Source organism: Thunnus maccoyii, chromosome 5 (genome assembly GCF_910596095.1).
Source record: "Thunnus maccoyii chromosome 5, fThuMac1.1, whole genome shotgun sequence".
In the NCBI taxonomy this organism is placed as follows: Eukaryota; Metazoa; Chordata; class Actinopteri; order Scombriformes; family Scombridae; genus Thunnus; species Thunnus maccoyii.
Window position 1 is genome coordinate 15479590 of NC_056537.1, and position 27959 is coordinate 15507548.

At 38.8% G+C, this 27959-nt stretch overlaps 2 protein-coding genes across 8 annotated transcripts; one reads left to right on the forward strand and one right to left on the reverse strand.

Annotated features, from left to right (window-relative positions):
• Positions 1–682: 682 nt before the first annotated feature.
• Positions 683–3445, reverse strand: LOC121897949 (transmembrane protein 80-like). The gene is made up of 6 exons (XM_042412765.1): positions 3238–3445; positions 3021–3037; positions 2808–2901; positions 2550–2642; positions 1488–1689; positions 683–843 (listed from the first exon to the last, which is right to left on the reverse strand). Exons 1-6 carry the CDS (start codon positions 3254–3256, stop codon positions 831–833), a joined length of 438 nt encoding a protein of 145 aa, XP_042268699.1. The 5' UTR covers positions 3257–3445; the 3' UTR covers positions 683–830.
• A 49-nt stretch (positions 3446–3494) lies between these two features.
• myrf (myelin regulatory factor) lies at positions 3495–26749 on the forward strand. 7 transcript variants are annotated; one of them, XM_042412755.1, is made up of 28 exons: positions 3495–3815; positions 3900–3982; positions 4239–4278; positions 14714–14804; positions 14943–15224; positions 15740–15801; positions 17049–17268; positions 17393–17472; positions 17662–17776; positions 18678–18873; positions 18982–19058; positions 19145–19255; positions 19350–19455; positions 19916–20116; positions 20390–20498; positions 20714–20823; positions 20905–21065; positions 21171–21243; positions 21346–21428; positions 21550–21618; positions 22024–22091; positions 22244–22318; positions 22399–22629; positions 22803–22896; positions 23266–23328; positions 24212–24317; positions 24439–24513; positions 24654–26749. In XM_042412755.1, exons 2-28 carry the CDS (start codon positions 3953–3955, stop codon positions 24732–24734), a joined length of 3009 nt encoding a protein of 1002 aa, XP_042268689.1. In that variant the 5' UTR covers positions 3495–3815; positions 3900–3952; the 3' UTR covers positions 24735–26749. The 7 variants fall into 7 exon arrangements, with proteins under 7 accessions (XP_042268689.1, XP_042268687.1, XP_042268688.1 ...); XM_042412753.1 differs by having other exon boundaries at positions 3500–3815; positions 17393–17493; XM_042412754.1 differs by having other exon boundaries at positions 3503–3815; positions 17393–17493; positions 19350–19440.
• The last annotated feature ends 1210 nt before the right edge of the window (positions 26750–27959 follow it).

The following is a 27959-nucleotide window of genomic DNA, read 5'->3' on the forward strand; positions in this document are numbered from 1 at the left end:
ACTGGTTACCCTTGGAAACCTTGTCATTGGGTTTGATCATTAACTTCATGTGTCAGCACTGAAAAAGCACCTGTTTGAAGAATGTGAGGTAGAAAATGTGTGACTGTTACAACATGTTAACCTCACCTGAATGAATGAAGTGCCAGCGGACAGTGCTGATCTGACACCAAATAAAATAATAAAAGGTTTTAACAGCCAAACTAAAACATTCACTCTTGCTATGTGACTTTTTTTTGTCAGATAGTATTGAATCTGTCCTACTGTAGGATAAGTTGTAGCATAGAAATATTAGACGTTTCTTTGACACACTCCAATTAACCCTGTTTATTAAGTCTTTAAATTCTTATAAAAAAATACGTCTTCTACATCTTTTACTTCAATGACATTGGATAAGAAAATGTCTCATACTAAAATCAGTGTTGTCATGATTCAAGTCTTTATCAAAACAATTGTGCCCTCTACTGGAGAAAAGTTAAAAAATATATGAAACTTATTAAATGTGTTATGTTTAATATAAATACTCAATATTAACACAAAATAGATATTATTCTTCAGACTTGTAAAAATATAAAGACAAAAGCAAGAATATATTAAACAAATGAAAAATTACTACGAGTTTATGACAATTTACATTCTCCTCCTGCACCGTAGTGAATTCCCTGAGAGATGCTTATAGCACATATGAACTGTCACTTTTTATTTTTTCTTCTTATCCTTAGAAATATTCAAACATTCAGTCCTAAAGGCAAAGTCTTGATCTTTGGTTGTACCAAGGAAGTGCAGACGTGTTGTGACTTCAGCTGTGACGTGACGATGTGGAGTCAGCTTTTTCACGAATAGACACTGAAAGACACAAAAAGTAGCACATAAAAACCTGGTTTATTAAACTTAACAAACACAGACAGTCTTTGTGTAACTATGTGAACTTGTCCAAACTTGAACTTTGCTTTAGACAGTTTTTATAAAAGTCTGCATCCGCATTGATTTATGAGTCTATTTCGGCTCTCTGCCACCTGAATAAATGATATCCATCTTTTTAGAATAAGAAATTGGATTATTGTCCTTCCATCCATATCTTGGGAGTAAAATTGGAGGATGTGATGATATTGTACAAAGTATACAGTATCACTTGAATGAATGCTACCCAAATCAATAATTCAAACAGGTCCTAAAGGGAACCAGGGCTTTTTTCATTCATGAACAAAAGCGAGGACAAAAGAAAAGCACAGTGCATCAGGCCTTTCTGAACATATGTATGAGATGCTAATTATGTCGGCATATCTTGTCAATCAAAATAAACGGAGCCCAAAATGTAGGCCAGTCTCTTTATGTGATAATTAAGTATGTTATCTGCATTTGACACCGGTATTTTACCAACTGTTTCTGATCTCATATGTCACATGATGCAGTAAAAGCTTCCTCTTCTATCATGGCTGGAAGGGTTTAACATAAAATGTCTGTGATGAGAAGTATGAGGTGGGACTGACCTTGTTATTCTGGCTAAAGTGCTGAAAGCCAAGATTCCATTTAAGCCGTAGACAACGAGCAAGACACTGCTGATGACAACATCTGCCCACATCACGTATGTCTGCCACACCAGGAAGTAGACCGTCAGCGGGATGGTCGTCCCCGTCATGAAGATGTTAGCAAGAATAAAGCCCTCGCTCTCCGTCAGGTTGCCCTTCACACCTGCAGACACAGGACTGACTTTCAGTTTTTAGTTTTACATTACTTTAATTTGTTGTGTTCTAACTAGGGACTGCAATGGAAGATATTCAGTCATATGTTTTATATTATTGCAAACAATTTTTAAAAAACATACCACAGGTTTTTAATTTGATATGTGTGTTTTTGATACTCAACACTTGGTTTCCACCTATTTTCGCACTAAACAAAAAATCTACTTGCATAAACTCCTATTACAGTGAAAACAAGGTTAGTGTAAAAGTTAGTATAAGTTTGCAGTAAGAAAAAACATTGAATATGTAGACATGGATGCATGTAAGCTGCAACACCCCCTTCTTTCTCCATGTTTAATTTATTTTTTTTTTGTATTTGCATAAAACTTTGTTAGAAATATTTAATTTTTCTCTAGACTTAAAATGTAAAGATCGAAAATTAGGCTGTATCTCATGTATTTTTGTATCATTTTTCCAAATAATAATACAATTTTTTAAAAAAAAGGTTTAAAGGTTTCAAAACAACCTGTCTTTCAATCATAATGTCATGAGAATCTCATGCAAGATCACTTTATTGACATGTACTGTATTATAAACAATGGATGCTTGGAGGGCATCCATTGGAGAAATGCATTTATCTATCTAAAACACTATGATCTGCTTTGGAAAATGATCATCGGTGATATAAAGTATAGCTGAATTGTATAAACTTGCAGAAACTGGCATAGTCCTTCAACTGTAACTGCCTATTTCAGGACTATAAGATACTATATCAAAGGCACAGGGATATATATTACAGTGGCGGCATACATGCATCAAAGACAGGCCTTAACATCGATCATGGTTCAATGTGTGAATCTATTGTCTCACCACAGAAGAAATGGAGGAACTCCAGAGCAGCCAGGAGGAACAGCAGACTGACATCAGTGACCAGAGCATCAACAGGATAAGACAGCACCAAGCCTGACAGCAACACACACACACATACACACACACACACACACACACACACACACACACACACACACACACACACACACACATACACACACAATGACTGCCTCTCTACAGATACATCAAACCGTTAGGGTGAAAAACATGGGACTTTGTAGTACGTTCAGCACTTACTCTTTCTGATGATCAAGCTGAGAGTGAACAGGAAATAGAAGACAAAGTAGACTGTAGTCAGTTTCAGCAGAATCTGGAAAGTAACTGATGGCAGCTGGGTGCGGAGTTAAGGGGCTATCATTCATCCACACAGACAAAAAAAAAGACGTCTATTTTGTTCTTCTGGCATGGTTGCACTTTTAATTTGCCTAAGGCATTGAATGAAAAGGATACTAAACTGGCAGACCTTCCTAGAGAGAGAGAGACAGACAGAAAAAAGAAATTATAGCTCGTATTTCTTTACGTAGCGTACTTGCTTTAACACGGTAAACCCAAACAGGAGCAACATATTTGTCTGCTATATTTAATGCTTCTATGAATGATGTGAATAATTAAAACTGTGTTAATGCAAAAAGCATGTCTATAGCAACCATAGCAACGCGTCTCCTACCTGACCCGGGCATCGCCATTTTGCTCACTTCTAACCAGAAAGATGAACGTCTCTACCTACTGGCTGGGAGACGAACTACAACCTAAGAGCTGAGGCAAACAATAGGAGACATGTATGGATGAAATACTCATTTCAAAGACTTCTATAGGCGTATAAGAGACTAGAAATCTGTCCACAGTGCAGGTATAAACCATGCTGTAAACTGCGTTATTTTCTGCGCGTTGGCCATTATCTGTTTTCTGATTGGCTGGCTGGCAGGTGACCGTTGGAAATAGGGACTGTTCATAGTCCTGTCAACGGCTGTTTTAGCCTGTTTAACCGTTAAATCATTCTCGCTTTTAAAACATATGAGTTAAACTGACTACAAACAAACTTTAAAGCTTAACTAATCATTTTTTTTGTTTAATCAAGTTTATAATGCAAAAAAGCTCTGATAAACCCACAATACCTTCCTAACCCAGCACTAAATGACGAGATAGACAAAGTTAGCGACTAGCTAACTGGTTAACATATTGAAGCATTAGCAGCTAGGTGGAGACCAAAGCAGAGCGAACAGGACTGAATATTACATACAACAGGTAAATGAAAATGAATGTTGCTGCATGTCTGTTGGATTTTGTTATAACAACTTCATGAGGTGAATGTGTCGTTTGTTTTTTCAGCTAGTTCGACTGCCTGCAAGTGGCTAGAAAATCTATTAATGCATTTTTAAATAATGGATGACGATTGGAATACAGATTCCAAGGTAAGTGGCAATAATAATACACTATAGGCACTACATGAAGTGGCTAATAACCTCCCCCACCAAGTCCTTAATTTTCCATACATCAGGAAATTATCGCTTTTAAGCTACATATTTTTCAACTCATGACCTCAGAATTATACACACTTATTGACTTACATTTATTCCCTGGGCAATACATGCCTAACCTAATGCTACACCTAACCCTACCCTTAACCCTAAAATTTAATAATTAACCTTGCTTTTTATCCTTAAATAGGAGGTGAGCTTTCATCAGCACAAAATACAAGATAGTACAAGTAAGCTACACGCTCTCACACACACAAATACGCACATGCTGGGACACAGTTACATGAGATAAGAAATATAGAATACCAAAATGAACTGCTTTAACATAGCCAGCTGTTTCATTGTCCCCTGCAGCCTCTATCTGTTTCTCTTTCTTGCTTGTCCTCTGAAACAATCTGCATAGTGTGGCTGAAAGAACGGAGGCGTTGTTTGGGTTGAATGGAGGAAAAGCAGAGGGGTGGAAGGGTGGAGAGGGAGATGCTCCAGCTGTGGGGGAACAAGACAACACAACAGCATCTCACATGTGGGTGAGGGGTGGGGTGGAGGGGGGGGGGGTGGGCGTCAAGGCTGTGGGGGCTGCACACAGTGGCATTGTTATAAGGGGGGGTGGGATGCAGCTGATAAGAGTGAGAGAAATGGATCATTCCCTCAAATCCTCCCCTTGGGAAGCCTTGACACAAAACACTCCTGTTGCTGTATGTTTGTTAAAGCTGGAGGAATTCAAAAAGGCCCCGCAGATGTGTTTTAAATCACTAAAATAGATAAAAGTTTCTCAAACATTTTTGTGCTGCTAGATCAGGCAGAGAGAAAACATCTCTTATCTGCATTAAGGATCATGCATCAAATACTGTTAAAATTGAACTTGCACATCATGACAATATGTTGAAAAGTTTTTCCAAGGCATCCTTTCCTTGAGATCTGGTGTGATTTGTTAATGGTGTTAAAGTGTTTTCATACGGCACATAGCTGCAAAACTACATTTTCCCTCAGAGGGCTTTACGGTCTGTACAACACCTTGATTAGGATAAGAAAAAACCTAACATACCAAAATCCTTTAAGATAACAAACGGGAGACACCTCAGGGGGAGCAACTGAGGAGGGATTCCTCTTCCAGGATGGACAGACATGCAATAAGTGTCATATAGAATAGGCAGAAGTAGCAGAAATAAAATTACAATAGGCAATCAGTCAATTTAAGTCATATCCCCATCAAGTGTATTTGAGATTTCACTGAGAGGTGTTCAGGGAAACAACGTTGTTTTAGAGCAGGATAATGCTTCTTCTCAGTTAAAAAACATATTTAAAAACTGTTTTATTTCACATCTTAAACCATGTGTCTCAAATAGGACAATGATACAATATTATGGTATGACACAATTTAATATAAGATAATTGTAAACCAACTATCGAGTACCAAAGACAGACGCGTCCTTACACAGAAACTTTTTTTTTGTCCGGGGAAATTTGCAGCAGCCCAGCGCACATCCCTCACCTGCCTCAGCTACTCTCCTCCGACTCTGCTGCACACATCCTGTCTGAGAGGGAGAGGCAAAGGAGGAAGAGAATCAACCTAAGAGGCTTGGGGATCAAGTTCACGCAACTTTTACGCACACGATTTTAAAGGTTCTATCTTTTTTTCGGCTCGATTTTTTCCCCCCATGATGATGTTTTTTGCGAAAATAAACCAAAGATTATTATGTGGCTTGCGGGAGCTGAAGTGAAGGTCCGCCTGAAGGGGGAATTCTTCAACGTTATTCTTCCGTGGATATTTGCTGGCACCTTAATTTAACAAAAAAAACCTACGAGTATAGTTTAAAAAGATATTAAACGTAGCGTCATTTGCGGCGTTTTGGCCATATAGAGACGTCAATCCAGTGCCAAGTTGCTCAACAGGAGAAAGACGTTCTCCAAGCGCTGGATTTATGTAAACTAAAACAAGAAGTCACAACGACTATAATCAGGATTGTGATCGTGATGTATATGTGAAGGTTTCCCCGATCCGAATTGATTCCGTTCGGACAAGGGGAGACTTTAATGGATTTTTTATGTGGGACCCGCTAGGATGGACGTGGTAGATGAAACAGAAGCTTTACAGAGATTTTTTGAAGGTAAGAGTTCTCACTTATTATTATGTGTAGCCAATTAATACAGGGAAGTGTACAGATAATTTAAAGTACATTAGACTAAGAGTGATTTTCTCACTTTCACAGCCGTTTTGACCTCTGAACAATTTATTTAAGTAAAGAAGAGATACCTATTTTTTTTTTTTTAAATGACCAGTTCTAGTTTTACCTGGTGTTCATATTGTCTCAGAGTCAGAAAACCTGTTAAACTTTTATGATGACTGTACATGACAAGTGGTTAACATCACTATTATAATATTATATTTGCAAGTGATCTTACAAGACTTTAAGGTAATATAAATATTAACGTGCACATGCTTTTCTTTTTCACTTAAAGTTCCCCCTTTGGTTGTTCATCTTATGTGAGCATGCAGGAGGGTTAACGGGTGCAGTGAGCAAAAGTGCTGGTGATGGGTAACAGATCAAGTTAAGCGGGGAATCCTAAGAAAAAACGAGGTGGAGGAGGGTGGGATGGAGGGTTGGAAGGGTGTAGGAATTCAAGTCAAGATAAATGGTGTGTCTTGCAAAGGTACTGTGGCACAATGTGTGTGTTAGAGACAGACATGAGCAATGTGATTTCAACCAGTGATGTAGAGTTAATCATCATGCAAACAACCATAAATAGAACCAAAGTTCAGTTCAGAAACGCACTAATTTACATTTATCCTCATGAAATCTGTTCCATACAGATACAGTGTTACATACAATGAGTTTAAATAACTGAGATTTTAGTTTGTATACTTTTCTTCCACATATTCAAAAAGAGTTTTACAAATTTACCAACCTTTCTAGTACATGGCAGTTGTGTGTGTATGCAAACTTGAGATCTTGATTGAAATAAGTTCAGTTAATAAGTCAGAATTTGATAATATTTCTGACTCTTTGAACTTTATTCTGCCTGTCATATTCCCACAATAAATTTGACATATCACAGGCAAGATGATCAAATTTTGCCATATTTGTTTTAAGAGTTATTCACCACACTGTGATTTACCGCGTACCACATCACTAATTGGTGTTTTTTTCAGAGAAACTTAATGTCAAGTGTCCAGCAGAAGTCAAGTGCACATAAAAACACATACTGTGGTTTATGTTTAATAAGTTATCTGTAGAGAGACTTAACACTTTATTATAGTATACACAAAAGTGTTAACTTAAATATACACATCCATCCATGACTGTCAAAGGTTCCTTGCCAATCTGACAGGAATTTGGTGTGTTTACATTCTTGCTTTGGGAGTAAGAGAGATGTTCTTACTTTGGCTTTATTTCAGAAACTCTTGCTTGGACTAAAATGTCAACTTGTCCATGAGAAGTATACAGTAGGTGCTGCCTTTGGATGCTTTGTGCTGCAGTTTGTACGATTTGGGAGATTGTTAATGGTTTCATCACCAAACAGATGCGTTTTATTCATTTGTTTATTTAACTTTTTCTTTTTCTCAACTAACCCTATCAAACACTTAGTTATATGTCTCTCACGCTATGGATTCAGCAATAAACCTTGAATTTAAATTGGTGAAAAAAATTTAATAAGTTCTTGACTTTATATATCAAATGACTGTTAGATTAGTATCCATGTTCATCTTGTCCTATACCTAAAAGATACACACACAGAAATACACACACTCACACACACATACAAAGCACTATAATGGATTTCAGCACTTTTAAACTGTTTTAATAGGATTAGTGAAATATGTATACATCCACACTAATGCACAGTGTACATTCCTGGCATAGCCCTGGTGGCTGTTAAAACACAATGAGGTGAGACTGGTGTTTCTCCTCGGTATTTGGCCTTTCCTGGGCTCTCGCTCTCTCTGACTCCATTAGAGTGACAGTGAGCAGACAGGGTGAGGAGGTGAGATAGTGCAGACTCAGGGTGGAGAGAGACTGGCCTGTTGAGAGAAACCCAACTAAAACCTCCACCGCCCCCCCAAAACTTGACCTTCTCATCTCTGACTCACTTAGACAACAAACAGCTCATACGCTCATGGACTCATGTGTGCACATACAAAGGAAAATGACATTTATTGCTATTGTGTTGGATTAATTCAAGTAATGCCCCATCCTAAGTCAACCAAACACTTGATTAAACCGCAACCCATACAGCCTGTAGTGTGTGAACATTTTCAGCAGGTCCTCAAGACAAAATGTGGCAGAACTAAAACATTAATGTACAATGGTTTGGAGAAAACAGAACTATTGGTTTTAGCCACTGCAATAAACACAGTCTATACTGTGCTTTGAGCTAAATGCTAAAATCAAAATGCAAACATGCTCACAATGACAATGCTAAATTGCTCATGTTTAGCACTGTATAGACTATAATGTTTATTATGTTAGTTTAGCTAATTAGGACAAAACAAAGTAAATCTCAGGCTGATGAGATTGACATAAGTTTTACAGGTATTTAGTCATAAACTACAGTATTGGATGGTAAAATTTTGACCTGCTGGTGGCACTAGATGTTAGGATATCACCAAAGTGATTAGGATTCATCCTGAGGGGAACATGAATGTCCGCATCAAATTTTATCTAAATTCATCCAATACTTACAAAGACATTCACTCAAAATCACAAATGTCAACCTCATGGCAGTACTAGAGGAAAAGTCAGGGGTTCACCAGAATCAGTAGGATGCATCTTCTGGAAACCATGAATCTTTGCAAAAAATCTTGTGTCGATCTATCCAGCAGATGTTGAGATATTTGAATGGGTACATGGAAACTTTGACCTACTGGTGGCGCTAGATGGACAGTTATAGAATCACTAAAGTCACTGGAGTACATCCTCTGGGCACATTGAATATCTGTACCAAGCTGTAATGGCAATCCATCCAATAGTTTGTTGGATATTTCACTTTGGATGTACCAACAGAGGATACTGTCATAAAACTGTATCTGCCAGAGATAAAACTTAGACCATATTCACCCCGTAACCCTCTGAATCTGGAGGTCTATTTATCATGTTCTTACTCCATATTCCCTTGAAAAGATAACCAGCTCATCACTCATGTTACTAAATCAAAAATCCTATTAAGTCCCACTGTACTCCCATAGTTGTGAATCATGGCTGGGAAGGCTGTCCTCCATCTTGGAACGCTTGCAAGAAACAACCAAACATTTGCTCTGATTTACGGGTTGAACAGCAAATTGCTGTTAGAGGAGTGTATTGTTTTTGAGCAGCCAGGCTTAAGGTCTTACACGTAGCTTTTATTTTTCATTGTTGTGCCTCCCTCCCATCAGTGCTGACTGCCAACTGAGTAATCCTCAGCCAGTGAATGTTGTTTATAATTGAATTGGAGTCTGTTAGATTTATCACTTTTTGTGTTCATGTGTGAGTGTGTGCCTATGTGTGTAATAACCTAAAGAGAGACTGGGAGCAACATTGTTATGGAAAAAGTGGTGTGCAGAATCAGGGTGTTTTGGGATGTCTTTTCTGCGTCCTGAATGTCATCCTATATACTAACAGGTAACTTTATCTATCACAAGCACAGGCATTATTATTCTAGGTGCTTAGAATTGCTCTGTGTGTAAAATTAAGTTGTTAAAATTTAAAATACAGTTTTTATTATATATTTAGATAAATCTACTCTTGATTTTCTCACTTCTGAGCGATGTCAGTGTAACAAACTGATTTTTTCTTCTTCCTGCTCTGTATCTTCTCATTTTTCTCCTTCTTCTATATTTTCTTTTTCCTTCTTCTTTGTTGTTTACATCTTCCTATTCTTCTTCCTCTGTGTCTTATCTTCATTTTCTTCCTTGATATGTCCTTCTTCTTCTTTTTGCTTTGTCTTTCTCCCGCCACGCTCTGTAACTCTGTCTTGTGTTAGCCCTTAAACTCGACCTCACATTCGCAATGTTTCATTTTTTTTTCCAGCCTCGCTGCTTGTCCCGGTCCCAGCCTTGTCACTCCTCTAATCTCCTGAGCCAGGTCCGCCGGTGCGACCAGTGCTTGTGTGCGACAAGGGCTGTGTGTGGTAGCCTGGTACAGCCCTTTCTCATGACTGGGGAATAATCCTCATTATAACACTATTCTAGCCTTTCTCTCACACACATACACAATATGCCTTTGCACATAGGCATGCACGCGCAGACACACACACACTTGTTGCGCTGACCTGCGACTCTCAGGTCTGCAAGAAGAAAGTCTTTCGGCCCGAGTAGGGAAACATGTGAAAAATAGAGAGGAATTGTTCTTCTCATCTTCTGTTTCAGGTGTTTTCTTCTCAAGGACATCAACATGCTTTGGCTACGCGCAGGTACTCTGCCGCTCTGTCCACTCTGCTTCTCTCTAGATGTGATTTATTTTGGTCCCTACATGATGAGGGACTTTCTGTTCTTAATATCTCTGTCATAGCAAGTCTCCTCACTCTTTTAAGCTATTTTTATTGGTAGCTCTTGTCTTGTTAAACAAATGGAGAAGATCTAGATCACACTCAGGCTAACACTTTCTAGCGTAGATTTGACATATTTCCTTTCACAATTTACCATTTGTGTTTATATGTGTTTAATTGTACTCTGTACTCTGCGTGCTTAGACGGATGCATTTTCTAGAACAGCTGACAAATTGTCTGCTGGTGTACATCTGCATTGATTGTATTGATATTACTAACATACATCATGTGTTTTTTTACTCATTTTTTGACATTCAATGGCAATTACCCAGAATACTGGGAGGTATTAGCTTGTTATTAGTCAGTAGCTATTGGGAAACACAGAAACTCAGTAAACATATACTTACTTCAAAATGATCCATCTCCAAAACCGCCTAGGATTATAGGACTAACACTTGCTACTGGCACATGTTCATTTATTGCAAGCAACTATCTGTTATATAATATGTTGTATGATCAAATATAATTTTTGTTTTCTGCAAAATTTTTAAAGTTGGTTCTGTATAAAATTTGAATGTAATACTTTTGGGAAGAGTATCCACCGTCTGTACAGTATGTGTGTATATGTGTGGATTTGCAGCCAAGTACATTCTGGTCTAACTGTTTAATGATCAAATGGACTTTGTTCCTCCTTAGTAAGTTACTCTGAGAGATTAATTATTAACACACAAGTGTGTGCATGGAAAATGCAGAGGCAAAAATCTGTTGAAAATTGAAATTAAGAAGACAAGTTTTCTTTCAAAATTTCAGCTTTCAATTTCCTTTAAATATATTTTATAAAACTTTAACAGAACAAAATTACATTTTATACTTTTTTATACTATTTACACTAAAAATGTGAGGAAACAGAAACTATGTGCATTAGATTGAATGATGTAAATCAAACCACATTTAATGTGTACTCACACACTCAGTCCTCTGTTTGTGTTCATTTTAGATTATTACTCTGCTGACAACCCAGGCATTGAAATGGTGGCATAACACACACACACACTCATCCATACGCAAACCCCCCCAACCCCCACACACACAAACAAACAAACATGCACGCGTATGCTCACATACACACACACACACTCTCCTCTCAGCCCCTAATCTCTCAAAAGGCCAGTCTGTATCGAAGTTGCTCTGACAATCATTTCACTGTTCCTTGTTGAACACAGCTGGACAGAGGAAAACATAGAGGACAGGGAAAGTTACACATCCAGTTCACAGCAATTTCAACTTCACTGATTCAGTGATTTAGAAATTAAAGTTCCTTAATTTATGTTTCTGTTTAGTTGTACCAGCACAGTAAAAGCAAAAGATGTATTGTTTGTAGTTTGCAGATTGTTAGGTAGTTGGTGAAAGTTCCAGAAAAGAGGAAATAAAAACATCTGTTCTTAATCAACGTGTTCAGCTGCAAATGTGAGACTTTGAACAAATGTAACACAAACACACAAGTCCAGTCTTTAATTTTTGGCTGGACCGCAACAGCGGGGCCAGCCCTATAAACACGAATGTCCCTGACTGACTGACTGAATGGTGAAGTTACACCATTGGTCGGCTGACCTTCCTGTATCCGTTTCAATAGCATTTCATACACGGTCCAGCCATATACTAGGTTTTTACCTAGTCTTGTTGAGACAGTTCTTGGTTTTGTAGGTTTGTTAGGACTTGGACTTGGCTGTTTTGGTTTTGGGTTTCAACCAGGTACACTTGGATTCTTATGTAATTAGTAGTAGTTTTTTGTCACAGTTCTTCTATGTCCTGTGTTTTTGTCTCACCAACAAAATTCTTTATTTCCACAATGTGGTTTTATTCACTATATTAACAGTAAGCCTGTCGCTCCTCTCATGGTTATTTTAGCCTCCACACAATGATCAATTTTCCCAACTGTGCTTTTTCCATCAATTTAATAATTTTGAATTATATAACTTAATACACAACTTACTTAATAAGCAGCAGCAGCCTATATATTTAGGGAAAGGCAGGTGGATAGAACAGGAGGCTGCAAAAAAGACATTTTTGAGCTTCAGTGTGCAATTACAATATAGTCTTATCTGTTTGCAGAAAGTGTTAACTGATAAGTACAAATACTACTATTGTTTAACTGCTACTATTGTTTTACTGCGATTTAATTTGGTTAATACATAAAGGTGTAGCATGAGCATCTTAGATATTTAGTTTTTCATACCACAATATAGTTAAGTGGAGCAAATAAAATAATTTCACTGGTTTTGCATGACTGTTATCTCCAGTTGTAAACTGGATAGCAGTTTCTAGTAGTCAGCCTGATAGCAGACACATCTGGATTTGAAGTTGTTTACCAGACTTTGACTCCAAATAGAGCAATTTTAATTTACACTATGCCCATCACTTCAGACTAAACTACACTTATAGTTTTCATATTTTTATCCAATGGTTTAGTGAAAGGTCATATAATAACTACCTCCAAAATATTGAAAAATATCAAATGGACACAACTGAGTCTTGAAAGAGAACATTCCCCTGATTTTTTCGATTCAGGTCTACTGCCACTCTTGACTTGAACTCGACCGTGCTCAATCTTGGACTTCTCTTGGACTCTGTCTTAAGTTTTCCTTGTAGCTTCTGTCTTCTATCTTTCCATCCTTGGACATCAAACTTGTATTCTGTCTTTCTTGCCCTTCACTCCCCACTCCCTCCATCTCTCCATTTTTCGTTATCAGGCCTGCCAGCCTAGATTTACTGCTGTTTTGGGTGGGGTGCACATCTGGATCTTATTTAAGGGGAACCATCCTGCTTTTCTCCCCTTGCACTGGCACGTATTAAGAGACATTAACCACCTGTTTCTATCCAGTGAAGAAAGCCAGTCAGTGTAAACGTGCAAGATTTTTACGTTTTCTCAGAAAATAAGGTATTGTTAACGTGAGGATTGATTATGTTAAACAACAAAATTCAGGGCATTTTAAATCTGATTGGTAGAGACAAGTGGTTTGGTTTGTGGGTTTGATGACTGTTGTATACTGTCAAACTGGGGCTTGTATTGCGAGATGATACAGTTAATTCAATTTCTATTTGTGGCTAACTGAATGTGTGTAGATGATAGGAACTGTGGCATTAATATTAATACATGACATTTCTGTTGGGTGTCTGATGAGGGGAGCAGCATTAGTCGAAGACAAAAACAGAGAAAAGGAGAATTTTTTCCTATGCTAACACAAAAATTCCTTGCATTCCCTACTGAGTAGCTGCTTAATCTATCAGAGAGTGTGTGGGTGTGGGTGTCTGTGTGTGTGAGAGTCAAAGAGAGAGAAAAAAAGAAAAGGAGAAAGACCGGGGTCGCCTGCCCACCCACTGTATACCAGGTCCTTACCCTCTGCTTCACCCCCACCGTCCTGCTCCCCAGTCACACTCATTCTGTTTCCATTTGCAATTTAGGACAAAGAGGGGCAGCATCAAAGAAAATTTGACTTTCTCTCATGTAATATTTGAATAGATGGCTCTGTGTGCAATAGGAAAGGGTTAGTTTACATAATGTGATTTACCCTTCTCTAAATATATGCGTAAAAAAGTGCTTGTTCTACATGTTGGTGTTTTAAAGATTAAGTGGGGTCATGTGTTTGGGATTTGTGAGGCTTTGGCTATCAAAGGGTGAAAATGACCCTGGGGTGAAGTAAGGGGAGCATGAAGAAATTATTAAATGACTTAATATGCTATATAATCATATAAAAGACTTGAGAATCTAATTTAGTAATTCATTCAGTAATTGTGATGTAGTAACATTATTTACTGTTGACATTTTTTTAATGGAGAAAAAGGCAGCTAAGGTATGAAATAGTAACCGTCAACTGGAGTGATTCCAGTCTATATGTGTAACCAATTAGAGGCACTGAATCATTAGTATGTGATCTGTAATGTTGACTACTAACATACTTAGACTGTTGGTCACTCTTGTAACCTTAATCTCAGTAAGCAAATCCGAGCCTTTCTTTTTATATGATCTTGACTATTTGTTCAGAAAAAGAAGATGAAAATTTCATCATAATATGTTCTTAGATAAGTCTTACAGGGAATCATTACGACATAAGCTCAGTGTGTGGAGTTGCTGAAAGATACCCATTGCTAATCCCAGATGCTCTCCATCTCCCCTCCATGTTCCTGACCCTCCCTTTACCACAGGTCATGATATTACCAGTTCTCTGGAGCCAGCCAACATCGACACCAGTATCCTGGAAGAGTACATCAGCAAGGAGGACGATAGCACTGACATGTCAGTAGGGACTCCAAACCAACCTGGCAACGTCAAAACAACATGCACCAACAGAATCAGATCATGTCGTTACAAAGGAATTTGTTTTTTCTGATAAGGCTAATCCCGTTTTTTTTCCCTTCTTCTTCTTTCTCCCAGCTGTTTCTCAGAGGTCCACAGCACCCCAGGACCAAATTACTCATCTCCCCAGGCAGGAGTGTCCTCCTCTGGGGGGTTGGTGTGTGGTGTGAGCCCCCCTATTCCACTAAGGCAAGGAGCCCCTCCGCCTGGGCCCCCTAACTGTCAGAACGCCTACCCTCCAGGTCCATCTCTGGGCCTCCGACACAGCTACCCCTGCCTTGGACAGCAGCAGCACCAACCACACCAACAACACCAGCAGGCTCACGTCAAACCTGAGCACAGGGGGCACTACGCTCCAGGGTGAGCAGAGAACTGAGGGGGTAGATTGATGGAGGTCAAGACAGAGAAAATGTAGCAACATAGGAATGTTGCTACATTTAAGACCCTAGTTGTGACTCACATTTTAAACCTGGAATCAGGCAAAAGTTGCGGGAGATGACGCAGTATGTTTTCTTTTAGCATGAAACCAGACACACACCCTACTACAGTCCATTATGCAATCAACTGTTGATTAGGCTTCATTTGTTCAAATAAAGCATTTTCTGGTCAAGAGGGGGAGGGAGACTGATAACAGACAGAGAGAGAGAGTCAAATTACATCCTGCAAAAAAAAAAAAAAAATCCTGACGCACACAACCTCGTGTAAAGAACATTTATACTAACACTGATCCCAAAAGACATTTTAGAAAATAAAGAATATACAAGAGAGAGGTTGTTAACTTCAAGCATGGTACTTCTTTAAAGATGTGTATAATTTTGACAGTCTAATATTATTACATGTGTGAATATAAGACTGATTGCCTTCTATTCTTTTAGGACACTACCTGAGTCTCCTCCAGACTCCAGCTCAGAGCCATACTCTCCTCAGCAGGTGAATGGTAAGTAACACATCTTTTTGTCCTATAACAAATTGAGATAAAGATGGTGAGAGAACACACACAAAAGAGAGAGTATAACAAGCAGAAATGGCACTTTAATGTGTAGACTGCACTCAGACAGTCACTGAATCAGAGGAAACCACTCAGGTCGTTAAGGTGTGTGTGGGTCACAGCAACGTCTCTGTTTAGATCAATATCTGTTACTCATCGCTTCAGTGTATTTAACAGAGCATAAAGAAGAGGAGGAAATCTAGTTCATGCGCAAAAAAAATCAATATATTAAGACATTGAGTGCAGTGTGTAATTGTCATTTATTTAAGGATAGGTTCACAATTTTTCAAGTCTGTTTTAAAACAACAGTCAGGTGTCCATGTGAACACTCAAAGAGGTTTTTTTTGTTGTAATCATTCTTCCTGTTCATACTGACCATTAGAAGATCTCCTTTAAATCCACTTTCAATTTAAGCGATAGGGGACAAAATCCACAGTCCTTGCTTGTGCAAAAATGTATTTCAAAGTTTATCTGAAGCTACTATGATGCTTCAGCTGTCTGAGTTAGTCAAATTAAGTGGATATCGTCCAATGTAACCGTCTTTTTAGTATAAAATTCCCTGGACAGCGTTCCCATGGTTGGCTGCAGTAGAGGGATAGTTACAGAAAGAGGGAAATTTGTGCTAAAAAGACTGTAACTTTGAAAGATATCCTCTTGATTTGGTGTTTTTGGATGGCTGAAGCTTCATATAAGCTTCAGATAAACTTTTAAATACATTTTTGCTCAAAACAAGGACTGTGAATTTTGTACCTCATCACTTACATTGTAAGTGATGAGGTACAAACATTGTAAGTGATGAGGTACAAACATGCAAAGTTTAAGTTCAGTTTTTTATTTCCCTTTTACATGATTCCTCAGAGAATGAACAAGCGCAAATTTTAATATTACAATACCAGCTGAACAACAACAGTTCTCAAAGTCATTATGTACCTCTTGCTGCTCACACACCCGTGTTGGTCTTGCCCATTAGTAAAAAGGTGTGGAGTAGTGTTATCTGATGGGCATCCCTCCAGTTTGAAACAATGGAAAATACCTTTAGCCAAGGTTGGAGGAAACAAACTGCAAACTGGCAGGATGAAATGCAAAACGGACAAATCAATCCTGAGGAGAAAAAGCTGTGTTCTGTGTTCGATTAAATGCATTTACAAATTTATTACAATGTAAACATGATGCTCCATCCCCCTTGTGCCTTTCAGATCCTCACATGATCAGGACCATGACACCAGAGAACATGTGTCACATGACTCCGACGCCACCCCTCCCACACGGACACTATTCCAGCATGCATCGGGACATGTACCTGAAGCCTGAGCCCATGATATCACAGTACCCTATTGGTCCAGCCACGAGTGGAAGTGGAGACATGCAGCAGACACAGATGCTCCATCAGCTGCTGCAGCATCCTCAGGGGCAGGAGTGAGTCATGAAGACATACAGGAGGGAGGGAAAGAAGGGTGGGAGGGGTGCACTGTCCAGTTTGTATGGAGGAGAAGACATTATTAGAAAGATTAGTAATGTATGTTTCCATTTCCTCACACAGTGGGATCCCTGTTCACCAGGCTAAGAAGAGGAAGCACTCAGACTCTCCCAACAGCACCCTCAATTCCCAAATCCTCACAGGTATCATCAAACAAGAACCAGGTAGGCAGGCATCTTTCTTCTCTTCCTCATCTCCTCTACCTCAAGCTCACCCGCTCTCATCTACCCTTTAACTCTCACACAGATAAAGACTTTTGCAGAAAAGTTGTGGACATTCTTCTCATTCATCGGTCTGACCTTAAAGCTGATATTTCAAACTGTTTATCACAGGTTTAATGCAGGATGCAGACAACGCCTACTTGGACCCAAACTATCAGTGCATTAAGTGGCAACCTCACCAGCAGAACAAGTGGACACCACTTTATGATGCAAACTGCAAAGAGCTGTGGGTGGAACTTACTTTTGGCATATTTGTACATTTTTACTTTGGGAATGACACATAGTTACAAAAAGAACTGAAAGCACTACACAGAGATTCAAAAATGAAAGGACTCATAATTGGTTAAGAAGATAATTCAACAAAGTACCCAGCAGGATTGGCAGTGGAAGAGTAGGGGTTGCAGAGGTCTACAAATTCCTCAGAGGTGAGCTGTGTGGGGGAGTGAGCAAGCACAGGGTTTCGGTTTAGAAAGACAACGCGAGGAGGGGGTAAAGGGAGAAATTAGTGTACACCTACTTGTGCTTTTGCAATGCCAAAACAGAAAGAAGTATAGATAGGGAGGGAGGTTAAAGTGAACTCACAAGACCTTTCAGATATGTTATCAACACCACCTGGTTGCCCATCACAACATTTACCATACCACACCTACGTAATTGGACAGAAGATTTTCATTTGTTTTAAATTCAATTTAAGTCTTTCAGAAGATCTTGGTCCTCTGTGTAGTAAAGCAATAAAACCAAAACTGTTGCTCAGAGGCCTCAAGGGTTTTATGCAGGGGGTCCCTACCATTGAAAAGAAGTTTATTTACATAAAATATATTTGATTATAAGTTGGCATCATAAGAGAGTAATTGCGGTGTTAGTTTTTACTCTCTCTAAATTAGCTCCCCATACGCATTTTAAAATTACCAAAGTACATTACATGCTTGATTCACATGTGAATCTCAGAGGGTTTGGACCTAAAAACAAGTAGAAGCCCCTATAACAGAGTCAAGAGTCTCCCCCTGGTGATAAAAATGGCAAGCCTCTGCATTATGCAACATCTTTTATACTCTACACTTTAAAATAAAGGATTATATGTTTCCTATTTACATTATTCATGTCATAATCTCTTCTCTTGTCTTCAGTCCGATGCCAACCTACCGTGTTGATGCTGACAAGGGCTTCAACTTCTCCCTGGCTGATGATGCTTTTGTTTGCCAGAAGAAGAACCATTTCCAGGTCACAGTGTACATTGGCATGCTGGGCGATCCCAAGTACATCAAGACAAGTGACGGCCTGCAGCCCATCGACTGCTTCTATCTCAAACTCAATGGAGTAAAAGTGAGAGAAGGCAAAATGGTGAACATAGTGACAAATCTAGTACTGACATGAGTGACCATTACCTTTACAGTGTATTTAGTGAATATGTTATTGTTCTCTTCATTGCAGGTGGAGGCTATGAACCAGTCCATCAGCGTGGAGCAGTCACAGTCTGACCGCAGCAAGAGACCCTTCAAGCCAGTGCTGTGAGTCTGAACACATTTGTCGAAGCAGAAACAATATGAAGCTGTAGGAGAATGTTTTTTACATTATGTGATTTTGCTTTTCCTAGGGTCACCTTGCCCCCGGAGCAGGTCACAAAGGTCACAGTGGGGCGGCTCCACTTCAGCGAGACCACGGCAAATAACATGAGGAAGAAGGGCAAACCAAACCCGGACCAGAGGTGAAAGACCTGCCATCACGTGTTAAATGATTCAGTTTGGTCTCATCCAAAGCTCCGGTAGTCACAAACACTCCTGATGTGTTTGTCCTCACAGGTATTTCATGCTGGTGGTGGCGCTGCATGCTCAGTCCCACAGTCAGAGCTACACTGTGGCTGCTCACGTGTCTGAGAGGATCATCGTCAGGGTAACGTCTGGCCATGTCTGTCTGCCTCCTACAGCAATCATATCCCTTGTGAATGTGACACCTTTCTCTTCATCTTCTGTACACACCCTCTGCACTTCAAAGTCACTATGTTGATTTCAACATCTCTATTTTTCTCTTTCCATTCCTTTTATCTGCGTGGCTGTGATCCCCATTACACTTACACTCCAAAATACATAGTTTAGAAGAGTTCTAATTATGAATCATAATTGTATAAGCTTAAGAAGTATTAGAAAAGCTATTTTAAAGCTACACAATCATTTCCTCGTTATGCTCCAGTCCAATGCTGTATTCAGTGAATTCCAACAAATATTAAGCTACTGTATAAACTGTGATGTAAATTTACATCTTAGGCTTGTGTTAGATTACTGCACTTATTTGGATCTTTTTTTAGCATATTGTTTTAATATCTGAACAACAGTTTGTCTGCGCCTTCTCCTTTGTCTCTCTGTCACAGGCGTCCAACCCGGGCCAGTTTGAAAGTGACAACGAGGTGCTGTGGCAGCGTGGCCAAATGCCTGACTCAGTCTACCACCACGGGAGAGTCGGCATCAACACTGACCGGCCGGACGAAGCCCTCGTCGTCCATGGCAACGTGAAGGTCATGGGTTCCCTGGTACACCCGTCTGACATCAGGGCCAAAGAGAATGTCCAGGAGGTCAGGATGACACTCAGTGTGTATGTATATGGGTGTGTGTTTGTGTGCGTGTGCATGTGTGTTTTTTGTCTTTTTTTTGCCTCATGTGCTTGTCGTCATGAATCATGTCATCCAAATGCCCATGCTCAGCACAGTTCCCTGATTGCACAGTTTAACTTTGAGTTAGTGTTTTGTCTCGTCATTACATTTGATCCAAGCGTTTTCATCTGCAACATCGTGTTCTCATCCCATCTGCATCTGCATGGATGTCATTGTCATTCTGTCTGTGTGTAGGTGGACACCACAGACAATTTGAAACGGATTTCTCAGATGAGGCTGGTCCATTATCAATACAAGCCCGAGTTTGCTGCCACCGTGGGCATAGAGAACACTGCGGAGACTGGTAACAAACTGTGCAACTTAATAAATAACTCAAATTTAAATGTTTAGTTCCATCATCTCATTTCTTTGTACTCTGTATATCATATTATCACCTCTATGTCTTTGGTTTGTCTTTTGCTGTACGTGAATTGTTGCACGTCTGTTTCTTGTATCTGTGCTTGCCGTCATTCTTTTGCTGCTCTTTTTCACTCAAGCACTTGTTATATCCTCCTGCAGGAGTGATTGCTCAAGAGGTCCAACAAATCTTGCCTGAAGCAGTAAAGGAGGGGGGTGATGTGGTGTGCGCCAATGGAGAGACCATTCCCAACCTGTTAGTCGTCAACAAGGTAATGAACACACATACATACACTGTACACACACACAGTACTTCCAAACACACTAACAGCTTTCTCCCTCTAAATCCAAAGGAACGTATCTTCATGGAGAACGTGGGAGCAGTGAAGGAGCTGTGCAAGCTGACAGACAACCTAGAGACTCGTATAGATGAACTAGAGCGCTGGAGCCGCAAACTGGCCAAACTCCGACGTCTTGACAGCATGAAGAGCACCGTGAGTGGAGGCACTGTCAGGTGAGAGCAGTAGGTAACCACATATTCAGGTGTTAAACACTGGCGGAGAGGATCTTCTTTGAACATTAAAAAAATTTATTATATTTGTTATTCTTTTCCATGTAGCCAATCAGGGAGTTATTTTAGCAGGACAGGGAGCGGCCCACTCAAGAAGAAGACAGTCAAATCTGGGAGCAAGGTCTGTGGTTGCTAAAATATGTAAAAAAAACAAAAACAAAACAGTAGTAAGTTGGTGAACAGCAGGATGAACATCTTTTATGTAATTTGTGTTTTTTTGCAGAATTCCCCTCCAGATCAAGGCTGCATCAGTCAGAGGTTCATGCAAGGCACCATCCTGGCACTTGTCATCGTCATGGCTTTCAGGTTAGAATGAGGAAGAACATGTGTTTGGATAGGGAGCGATTAATAAATGACAAACCTGCTTTATTTGTGTACAGTAAAGACATGGTGATGATGTATTGGACCTTTATTTGTCCCCCTCCAGTGTCATTTCCATGTCCGTCCTTTATGTACTGACTCTTCACCACAGAGGAGGCGCCACAGAGAAAGATGGGTATGTGTTATTGTGGGAAACAGACACTTCCGTTTACAGTGAAAGAAATCAATTTTCCACTTTCCTCCTTTTTAATGTCTTTCTATATAATCTGTTCCTGCTTTCTGTAGCTACGTTTCTTCCTGTGTTCTCTACATCTCTTGGATGCCCATCTTCACTGCCACTGTTACTTTCTGTCCGCCTGTCTGCCCATGGTACGCCTTCAACACTCGTCTTTCTTGCTACTTCTCTGATCTGTTCTTTGAGTCTTATCTTTGATTGCTTAGTTGGGTGTTTCTTTTGCCCCGTCTGAAAGGAGGTCATGACTCACATTTCTAAGCACTTTAAAGTTTATTAGCTTTTAAGAGTAGCATTATTTCAACTAAAGCTCTGCTCCGACTTTATTATGGCATTTGATCGGTGCAGGTCCAGAGCTGCACTTGGATCCTCACGCAAGAGTCCATATACTCCACTGCCCACCACCCCTGCACCAGGTGAGTAAAGATTCCTGCGAAGTGGCCTGAGGGAACAAACCTTTCTGTTTGGTGGTCTTGAAAATCAGAGCCATTAACAAACTCACTCAGTGAATATAAGCATATTTTACTTCAAATTGATCTTGTCTTGTCATTTTTTAAAAATCCTGCAGCTTGTTGTTCAACCACAGTCACAAACAACCAATCAGCTACAGTTCTGACATTAAGCAACAACCAATCCACACCAGGTAAGAAAGCCACTCAGCAAAATTTGTTTCCTGTAGTATTTGTCTTAAGTACAGATTGAATAATTATCTCCTTTCTTTAGATCTTAGCAGCCTGGTTCCCACACCAGGCACTATTAATAAGAAGGCCAAGTCCAGGCTAATAGACAAGGATGGCCGCAATAGAAACCGTCTTAGTCACACCTCAGCGCCATTGTACTTTGCCAAGTCCAAAAGGCCTGCGCCTACAGATCTGGACGGAGTGGGAGCTACCAACCGTCTGCCTGGGGGTCAGCAGCCAGTGCCACGCAGACAGCGCAGCCTACACACAAAGGGTAAATCCACAAATATAGCCCAGACACGGCACTTTCTCCACACATATAATATTCGGTATGCAAACACAGTAAAACCAGTTGTTTGACCACAGCAAACAAAACTCGTCTGCATACTGCACGGCGGAATGCTATGGGTACAGTTGCTCATAATGCAGCTTTTCTTACTTTCACAGGAGGAAGGTCAGCTCCCTCTCTGGCTAGTCTACATATTGTGGAGACAAACCAAGAAATCACAGCACAAAGCTGCACAACACCCGAAAGCTGCAGGTATATTCTATTGCTTTAGTCTTAAATTGACATTGTATAGCTAGGAGACAAATTAAAGGAAAAAACAACATCAAGTGTCTTAGTAAGGTGGTGGAGAGCACGTTGGTCCTAAATCTCTCATATAGTATAGGTGTTGAATTGGGTTGAGATCTAGTGGATGCGAAGGCCATTATTCACATAATTTTCATATTTGTCAAACCATTCATGCCCTGTATGGAAGCATCTACATTTGTTATGTTTTTACACTCAGTTTTTCCTTTAATTTGTCATCTGCCTGTATGTTTTTACTTCCTTTTACAGTTTGAATTTTTTAAAGTTTGAATTTAGGTCTTTGTGTGCTGATGCTACTTTTCTCTGTGGCGACTTTAGCTACACAATATCCCTCCATGGAAAGAGAAATTCCTCCATCTCACAAATCACTTTGCACATGACGTGAGTATACAAACATCACATGATCTACAAAACTGCACACAAAAAACAAAATCTGGAAAGAACCAGTAATTTAGCACTAATAATGTAAGATAAAACTGTGAGACAATGTTTAATTGGTACCCTTATAATTAATTAATTATGCTTAACTGCTTAACTAGCTTAACCCTTTTACTCTGTGCAAAGCAGGTCAGATGAACAAAAATGTGCAACTTGTCTGTAGGCAAGAATAAAATTTAACATATGAAGCTTTTGATATAAAATGAATGATGAATACATTCTTATTTGGGTTTAAATTAGGGATGCACAATCTAACTTTCGGTATACCGATACGAGTGCTCCTGATTTAAAATCTATATACGTACCTCACTTTGTGGAACTCATTAGAATCTTTATTTAAGGTGACATGAGGTGAGAGAGGATGTGGTGGTAAAAATTGAGTCAGTAATGAATGAATGTCATTGATTTTTTTTAATGACATGGACAAAGAAACAGTATCTAATGTCATGTCATGGCCAAAAACCCAATCTACTTAATGAGGTCAGTATCGGGGCCAATATCAATGCGTCATATGGGATCGGTGTATCCATAGTTTAAATAGAGTTCTTTCAAGGAAATCCATTGAAAATCAAATACTGCTTTTAAACTCAATACGACTACAATAACTTACAATAACTAATAATTCTATCTATTCTCTCTTTTTCTTTCTCTATTATATGGTTATTTCCTGAAATCTTTTAAAAAATTAATAGGAAATTAATATGAAATAATAAACCCATAAAATAAAGCATTATCAATCTAACTACAAACAAAAAATCCAACTGTATCTACATATGACACTTTATAGGCCACAGAGACATATTTAAGCAAATTTAATTCATTGCAGGTCCACAAACAGCGTGTTTGTACGACAATGTGGAGCCACCAAGGGACGTTTGTGCCCCGACCACACAGAGACAGAGCTCTATAACGAACAAAGTACATCAACAAAGGTATATAATGTTACATTTATTCATATAATCAAAACATATTTCCCTCTGTGTCTTCTGCAGCTAGAGTTATTATTTTATCTAATGCTGTTCAGTGTTTACTGACTCTTTACTCTTCTCTAAGGGGACTTATCACCTGTGGTCAGTGCCTGTGCTGTCTTTCCAGGACGTCACGTATCATTTCCGTGTCTCCCTGTCTGTGAGTAAACTTAGCCTCCAGAATATATGAGGTGTCCAGACGCTGCGTGCCAGCTCTGGGTTCTTACTGTGGGAGTTACTATGAGTAAAGTCATTGGGTGGAACTGGTGAATGATTTTTTTTATCTCTTTTCATTGACAGAGTGAAGTGAGTTGCGCCACTGAGGGAGAGACCTCATCATATTCAGACTACCATTTTCTCATTGAAAGCAGCTGCGTGTGAGCGGGAAGATGATGCATCCCCAGTGCCTTTACAATACACCACGTTTCTCTTTTGTGGTTCCATTTGTGATGAGATACGGTTTTGTCTCATTATTGTACATTATTTTTAAAGCGATTCATACAGAACAAACTATATACCACTGTCCCCATTGTAATCCTCCTCATATGCATTAAGACATCTCTTCTTGCTGTGATCACTGGAGTTTAAAACACTGTTTAAGTTTTTTTTTTTTATTTCTGTCACTGAAAATGTCAGTTTTAGATCACTGTAATTTGTTAACTGCTATTGTGAAAGTAACGTCCATGAGTTTATAGCTTATATTACTGATCACTGTGTCTTCCATACTTAAGCCATAATTTTTTATTTTAGCAGAATTCAAGTTTCTAAATGAAGTCCAGGCTAAGATACTGTAGATGACACTGCATACAGTTTTGTTTAGTTTTGTATATATACTGAATCCAGTGTCCACTGAAAACAAAAACACTTTTTATACACTGGAGAGATCATTGGATTCTGCTATAGGCCTCTGTGAATGGTTGCATACTCGCATTCAGAATATACCTCAGTAGTCCACACTGGCAAACCCTGCGCCTCCACAGTAACGCATTGTGTTTGAGGCTGAACAAAAACACTGTACAGAGAAGGAAATATTGTGCATTTGTATCTCAGTTGTTTCATCCAATGAAACATCAAATTGTTACACAAGACAAGTTATGCATATGCAGACTATTGCACAGATTATCATCTTTAAGGAGTGATAATGAGGATTTCTGTGGAGTAGTTTGCAGCGATACATTTGAAGACCCCTGAGTCATACTAATATCGGCGGATTCACTGGATGACATGCGATAAAACTGGATAAGGAAACTAATCACTGGAAATGAACGTGTAGAAACACTGACAGCTCTAAGCATCTGATAGTGGATTTGTAATACGTCCAACACTGACAATATTTCAAGAAACACTGGAATAGCTTACACTGTATTTTGCTAACTGGACAGAATGCTGGTATGGCAAAAAATGGCATATCATTTAAGGTGCATGCCCAATCATTTCTCTAAAAATGATACATCTCAGCTCGGAGGCAACTTGAATGCTTCTTTGGAAACTTCATTTTTAATGGCTTGATCATGAGGCTGAGATGGAGTTGCATTTATTTACATACACGCCAGAGAAAACAAAATGCATAACATACACTGGACACTCACATATTTCTCTGGATGTTTTGAATATTTTCCCTGTGTCTATACAGTTAAGAATCTGCAGAGTGTTAACACCTTTAATATGTCTGAATTGTATAATGTTTTCTTTTTCTGTTATCTTCTCTTGTTTTAAAGGCTTAACTTCAAACACCATACATAAAATTCGTTTTGAATTCCACAAATTAGTGTATCTCAAATTTAAAATCAATATCAAATAGGAAAAACAGCCATCAGACAAAAGCTTATGGATTTATCATAATATGACACTGTACAATGCTTTTAGTATAATTATTATGACTTCAGTGGGTAGTGTACTATTTTAGCTTATTTATAATGCACCAGCTAGCATAATGAAACCACTGTAGCACTTTTTTGCACTGTATATATGAACTGCTTTTGCTCTGTCCAGTGCACCCAACTGGTTTCAAATACTCTGGTAGAATTGCATTACATGTAACTGTATAGCTTAATTTTGTTAAAACCAATGCTCATTTTTATCTGATGTGTTTTATCGTATTTTTATAGTTCATATTGTTTTTTGTTGTTGTTGTATTATCAATAATATATTAACTTTTAGCTATTGGAGCCCAGAAATGATTGATAAGCATGAAAACACACAGACACAAGAGACACATACATTTCTAATTTTACCACTATTTGTTAAGTAAAAATGCCATAACACTAAAACTTGTTGAGTACTTTAATATCACTACTTTTACTTTTTAGCCCATTTTGTCATTACATTTCGAAGCCTTTTGTCAAGAATATGCTGTAATACTATGAATGCATACAGTAAATAAATTTGTGATTGAATTTTCTGTTGTGTTTGTCAATTTGCAAAATGTTGTTCATTTTGTCCGGTAGATGGCAGCCAAGACTTATTGACGGTTGTCCTTGGACTTTTTGCCCTAATATTTGTCTTTCAGGTAGTGGATTTTACAACCTCACCAACAACAATCAGTGATGGAAGAAGTATTCAGATCCTTTACTTAAATAAAAGTACAGATACAGCAATACTTACAAAATATAAAAATACTCCATTGCAAATAAAACTCCTGCATGAAAAATACTTACCTACCTACCTACCTACTTAACTATTAGCAGCTAAATGTAGTAAAAGTATTAAAGTAAAAGTATTCATTTTGTCCCTCTAACTGATATATTATTATATATGACATCATTAGATTATTAATACAGAAGCTTCAGTGTGTGAGCAGCATGTTACTGTTGTAGCTGCTGGAGGTGGAGCTAGTTTGAACTACTTCATATACAGTTAGCAAGTTTAGTCCAGTGGTTCCCAACCTAGGGGTTGGGCCCTCCAAAGGGTCACCAGATAAATTTGAGGGGTTGTGAGATGATTCATGGGAGGGGAAGGAAGAAAAAAATAAAGTTCTGATACACAAATCTGTTTTCAGTTTTGGGACTTTTTCTCTAATCTTTGATTTTTGGTGAAATATTGGATCATTTGAACATTTATTGAAATGAAACCATGTGAGAAGTTTAGAGGGAAAAATCACTATTTGTTGGAGCTGTTAACAACTCATAGACATTTGAAATGTGACCCCGACTACACACTGCTTTTTGTGAGACATCAAAAGCCAAAAAGGTTGGAAAACACTTGTTTAATCTTTAACAATGTGTTGTATTTTAAAAGCTTGTTATATTACCCATTGTGTCAAATCTTCATCTGAAAAGTAACTAAAGCTGTCAGATAAATGTAGTGGAGTAGAAAGTACAATATTTCCCTCTGAAATGTAGTAGAGTGGAAGTATAAAGTGGCATCAAATGGAAATATTCAAGTAAAGTACAAGTACCTCAAAATTGTACTTTAGTACAGTACTTTAAAATAAATGTACTTTGTTACTCTCCACCACTGACAACAAGCCCCACTAACTAAATGATTATGTCAGGGTCATGTGAGGGTTTAGACCCATGAATGTATTGTACAGTTATGGATTAGACTCAGCCGATCCAAGTTAGAAAGAGACGCAGTCTGAGATGAAGAGAAGCCTGACAGACTCAA

Coding starts and splice junctions, on each gene's coding strand:
- LOC121897949 (XM_042412765.1), bottom strand. Junction 2,643..2,807: donor CAGCTTGATCATCAGAAAGA/GTAAGTGCTGAA, acceptor TGTTGCTGTCAG/GCTTGGTGCTGTCTTATCCT. Junction 1,690..2,549: donor GTTCCTCCATTTCTTCTGTG/GTGAGACAATAG, acceptor CTGTGTCTGCAG/GTGTGAAGGGCAACCTGACG.
- myrf (XM_042412753.1), top strand. CDS start 3,953: ATGGATGACGATTGGAATACAGATTCCAAG. Junction 15,802..17,048: donor CTCTCCTCAGCAGGTGAATG/GTAAGTAACACA, acceptor TGTGCCTTTCAG/ATCCTCACATGATCAGGACC. Junction 22,630..22,802: donor GCGCAGCCTACACACAAAGG/GTAAATCCACAA, acceptor TTACTTTCACAG/GAGGAAGGTCAGCTCCCTCT.